Below are 5,021 nucleotides of genomic sequence, written 5' to 3'. Positions count from 1 at the left end.
AATTTATTTATAATTATTTAATTTATTATTTTCTTACCAGGGCAACATTTCAGTATTTTTATATAATATTTATATTTGTATTTAATTCACTTTTTCAGTAATTGAAAATTTATTTTTAATTGATTTAGTTCTATTATTCTCAAAACATCAACATTTGCTGAGAAAGTTGACGACTTCTAACAAACTCTGAATCGTACATCAACTAAACTAATCATTCCTTCTCTTCTCTTGTGTTTTCCAGATGCGCTGTGGACCGGTGGCTTCACCTCGTCCTTGATCTCCTCCAGCTTGTGTTTGTGAAACCCCTTCAACACCGACCCCCCATCGACCGCCGTTCTTCCTCTCTTCCATCTCTTCTGACCCTCTCCATGGCGAATCTTCTGAGCTATGTTTTGTTCCTGGCGCTCCGGACCTACGCCGCTCCGCCAGAGTACATCCAAGTGTGGCCGGGCGGCTCCACGCCGGCCCCGGGAGATCCGGCCAACGATACGGTCGGCCCTTCATTAGTCCCTCCTCCAGGAACCAGCAAACACGCTCCGCACAGCATCATCATCGGAGTGCGGAAAGGAGGCACCAGAGCGTTGTTGGAAATGCTGGATATCCATCCGGAAGTGGCAGCGGCTGCCACCGAAGTCCACTTTTTCGATTGGGATGAGAACTACGCCAAAGGCTTCGAATGGTACCAAGAGCAAATGCCCTATTCGTACCCAAATCAGATCACCATTGAAAAGACGCCTGGGTATTTCACGTCTCCGGTTGCACCGGCGCGGATCCACGCCATGAACTCTTCCATCAGACTCTTGCTGATCCTAAGAGATCCGACGGAGAGAGTCATATCGGACTATACGCAAGTCTACTTCAACCGTTTGGAGAACCACAAACCCGTACAGGCCATCGAGAACATGCTAGTCAAAAACGGTGCGCTAAACACTCGTTACAAAGCCATCCAGCGCAGTCTTTACGACGTCCACATGAGGAACTGGCTCCAGCACTTTCCTCTGGAGCAGATCCACATTGTAGACGGGGATACGCTCATCCACGACCCCTTACCCGAGCTCCAGCGAGTCGAACGCTTCTTGCATCTGCCGCCTCGGATCGTGGCGTCCAACTTCTATTTTAACCAGACCAAAGGCTTCTACTGCATTCGCAGTGACGGCCATGAGCGCTGCCTGCACGAGTCCAAAGGACGTCCGCATCCGCCCGTGAACGGCACTGTGTTGCGACAGCTGCGCTTGTATTTGCGCCAACACAATCGGAACTTCTACCGACTTATAGGACGTACTTTTAACTGGCAGTAGTGGGAGGGGCTGGGGTTGGCCAATCACAGCCCAGCGGAGGGGCTGATTGAAAGCTGATGGACCGTACAAACCACTCCTCCTTGGATATGTCTTTTCGAAAGATAAATGCCTTCGAGCTGCTTTTAAAGGGACAGTTCAGCTGAAAATGCCAAATCGCTGTTAAGCTGCTCTCCCTCAGGCTATACAAGATGTATGCTATCAGGCCCGGTTCTACGCACCCTCAAACGAAATCAATAGCACCCTCACTTAAAGCTGTAATTAATAATGTTATTGTATTGCAGATTTAGATAACAATCCAGTGCATAATCGTTAAAAAAACGATTTATTTTTCGGCTGTAAGCATTAACAATGCCCTACCATATTGTAACGCATCAAAGCAGTCAATTAGAGCGTTGCATTTCAGCCCCGGCCGACTGGCCGACTTTTTTACACCTCTAGTTGCTGGGCTTTAGACCAAATTTTCACGTCAAAGTTCAGAGGCGGGCGGGCACCTGTTTTATCTGTTTTTGGTTTCTCCTTATTTTAATATTTTAGACATCCATAAATTATGGTGAAGAAAAAAATTCTGCGCTGGTGGAAACAACAGGAGACTTCACTTTTGCTTTCACTTTCGAGACCGTTACAGACGGCAGCGCAGCTGGAACAGATCCGCGCTCAAGCACACAATATGCTGAAAATTGCCACAAAGATAAATAAATAACACTGAATGTGTCGGGCCGGAAAGAGTAAAGCTTATTTAAATTATATATTAATAAACTAGTGTATTCTGAGTCAGTGTAACCAAAATCCTTTTTGGACGCGCCTTTAGAGAGAAATTTATCTTTACGGATTACATAATGAGAGAGTTTTTGTTTTCTATTTGTTTTATTTCGTTAAGTAATAATGTAAAACTATTTTATACGTTTTGTTAAGTGCACACAAATAAAAGTACGCTACACCCTTTACAGTACCGAATGATGTATTACTCTTACCTTTGTGAGCAAAAATGACAGATCATTTTAAATTGCTTCCACTGAAAAAAAATGCACTGGCGCCCATGTCCTGCGTCTTTAGCTTCCACTCTCTGCACAAACTATTGGATATACCGCACATTTATATAGGTTTAACGTTTAAATTAACATTGTTTTATACTTGAACTATTTTATATCTATAGATTTTAGGCAAATCATGATGATTTGAGTAGGCAAACTGATCAAACAGACAGTCTAACGCTGGGCGCTGTTCGTTAAAAATAATAATAATACAATTAAAAAACAACTTATATTTACGAACAAATATGCTCCAAACTTTTTTTCTAAATTAACTTAATTAAAAATAAAACGAAACTACTGGCTCAGGACGCGCGACATCAGTGGTAGACCGGCTCCAGAATTAAATCCCTGAGGCTGCTTTCACATTTATATTTTTGCCCCGTGCATTACTTTGATATCACTGTGTTAGTCACTGCTATTTCGAGAATGAATCCAGCATAAATATGCAGATGTAATTCCCTAAACATGGCAGCGTGTATGTGTCCGAAAAAAAGACAGTTTCATACGAATTCTGAATGGACTGTAGCCTGGAAAGTGTAGGCTACAATACGCCTACAATACGCTTATTATCATCACTAAAAGCACTGAATTTATAGAGATCTCACAAAATTCCATTATAATAATCAATAAAGCTTTCTAAACTACACAATGAGTCTTGTATTTATCGCGCCATTCCCCCTCCTACCCCCTAATGTCGCCTATGGGTATAAGTTTAGAGCACCCTCATTAATTTAGGAAGCACCCTCAGTGATTAAGTTCTGGAACCGGGCCTGTATGCTATTGATGCAAATCATTAGCTACCATTGATTTCATTAATAGCTAATCACATACAGGTAACATGAAATTAATAGCCATGGCTTCTAACGATATAGTGAGGTCTTATGAAGAGAAATTATCAGTCTGTGCAAGAGACTGAACATTATTTACAACATTATTACCTGTAATCCAGAGCCTCAGATTTTGATTTTTATCTGAAACCGTGGTCCTTGGTGATTCTTATAATGCAAGTCAATGGCTGCTGGCACTTTGAGAGTCAAAAAAGCATATACAGGCAACAAGAAATGAATACCCATTGGCTTTTGATGATATATTGAAGTTTTATGAAGCAGAAAGATTGGTCTGTACAAGAAACTGAAAATTTCTTACAACATTATTACCTCTAATCCAGAGCCTCAGACAAGAAAACCTTGTCCTTGGTTATTCATATAATGCAAGTCAATGGTTGCTGGTACTTTGAGTCAAAAAATGATGTATAGGCAACACAAAAGTAATAGCCTTGGCTCCTAATGATATATTGGACATTATTTACAACATTGTTATCTGTAATCCAGAGCCAAATCCAAAATCTAAAGAAGATTTTTATCTGAAACAGTGGTCCTTGGTGATTCTTATAATGCAAGTCAATGGCTGCCGGCATTTTAAGAGTCAAAAAATCATATATAGGCAACACTAAATTAATAGCCTTGGCTCCTGATGATATATTGGACATTATTTACAACATTGTTATCTGTAATCCAGAGCCAAATCCAAAATCTAAAGAAGATTTTTATCTGAAACAGTGGTCCTTGGTGATTCTTATAATGCAAGTCAATGGCTGCCGGCATTTTAAGAGTCAAAAAATCATATATAGGCAACACTAAATTAATAGCCTTGGCTCCTGATGATATATTGGACATTATTTACAACATTGTTATCTGTAATCCAGAGCCAAATCCAAAATCTAAAGAAGATTTTTATCTGAAACCGTGGTCCATGGTGATTCATATAATGCAAGTCAATGGCTGCTGGCACTTTGAGAGTCAAAAAAGCATATACAGGCAACAAGAAATGAATACCCATTGGCTTTTGATGATATATTGAAGTTTTATGAAGCAGAAAGATTGGTCTGTACAAGAAAACTGAAAATTTCTTACAACATTATTACCTCTAATCCAGAGCCTCAGACGAGAAAACCTTGTCCTTGGTTATTCATATAATGCAAGTCAATGGTTGCCGGCACTTTGAGTCAAAAAATGATGTATAGGCAACACAAAAGTAATAGCCATGGCTCCTAATGATATATTGGACATTATTTACAACATTGTTATCTGTAATCCAGAGCCAAATCCAAAATCTAAAGAAGATTTTTATCTGAAACAGTGGTCCTTGGGGATTCATATAATGCAAGTCAATGGCTGGCGGCACTTTGAGTCAAAAAAGTTCAGTTTCTTGCACAAACTGATCGTTTATCCTCATAAGACCTCAATATATCATGAGAAGCCATGGGTATTAATTTTGTGTTTCCTGTATATAATTTTTTGTCTTTCAAAGTAGCCATTGACTTCATTCCATTCATTGCATTTCAGCTAAAAGTCTTCTTTACTGAAGAAAAAAACAGTCCGCTACATCTTGGCTGGCCTGAGGGTGAGTAATTTAACAGTGCTTTTTCATTTTTGGGTGAACCGTCGCTTTAAGACTTCAGAAGGATGGTGTTTTCAAACTGAAATTGTAAGGAACAAGACATTAAAACTGAACTGTGGGAGAAGATCTTTGCTGTCAAGTGTCTTTGTCGTAACAAAGTTACCCGAGACAAATCTGAGTCTTTTTTTTTTCTCTTTCTCTGTTCGTTTGATATTCTTGTACTTGATAATAAATGGTTCTGCTCCCGAAATGGGCCCTGAATATCTCGTCTGTTTCTTCAGATCTGCTTTTT

The 5,021-nt window shown here is 39.9% G+C and overlaps 1 protein-coding gene across 2 annotated transcripts in view; it reads left to right on the top strand.

Annotated features, from left to right (window-relative positions):
- hs3st1l1 (heparan sulfate (glucosamine) 3-O-sulfotransferase 1-like1) overlaps positions 1-1,491 on the top strand; it is a 135,528-nt gene extending 134,037 nt beyond the window's left edge. For both annotated transcript variants that reach the window (XM_073834804.1, XM_073834805.1), the window contains one exon: positions 242-1,491. In XM_073834804.1, the coding sequence (XP_073690905.1) occupies positions 369-1,298 (930 nt within the window). In that variant the 5' untranslated portion in view covers positions 242-368 and the 3' untranslated portion in view covers positions 1,299-1,491. The remainder of the gene's footprint in view (positions 1-241) is intronic.
- The last annotated feature ends 3,530 nt before the right edge of the window (positions 1,492-5,021 follow it).

This window comes from Garra rufa, chromosome 2 (assembly GCF_049309525.1).
Source record: "Garra rufa chromosome 2, GarRuf1.0, whole genome shotgun sequence".
In the NCBI taxonomy this organism is placed as follows: domain Eukaryota; kingdom Metazoa; phylum Chordata; class Actinopteri; order Cypriniformes; family Cyprinidae; genus Garra; species Garra rufa.
This window is presented reverse-complemented; position numbering and strand designations above follow the sequence as displayed.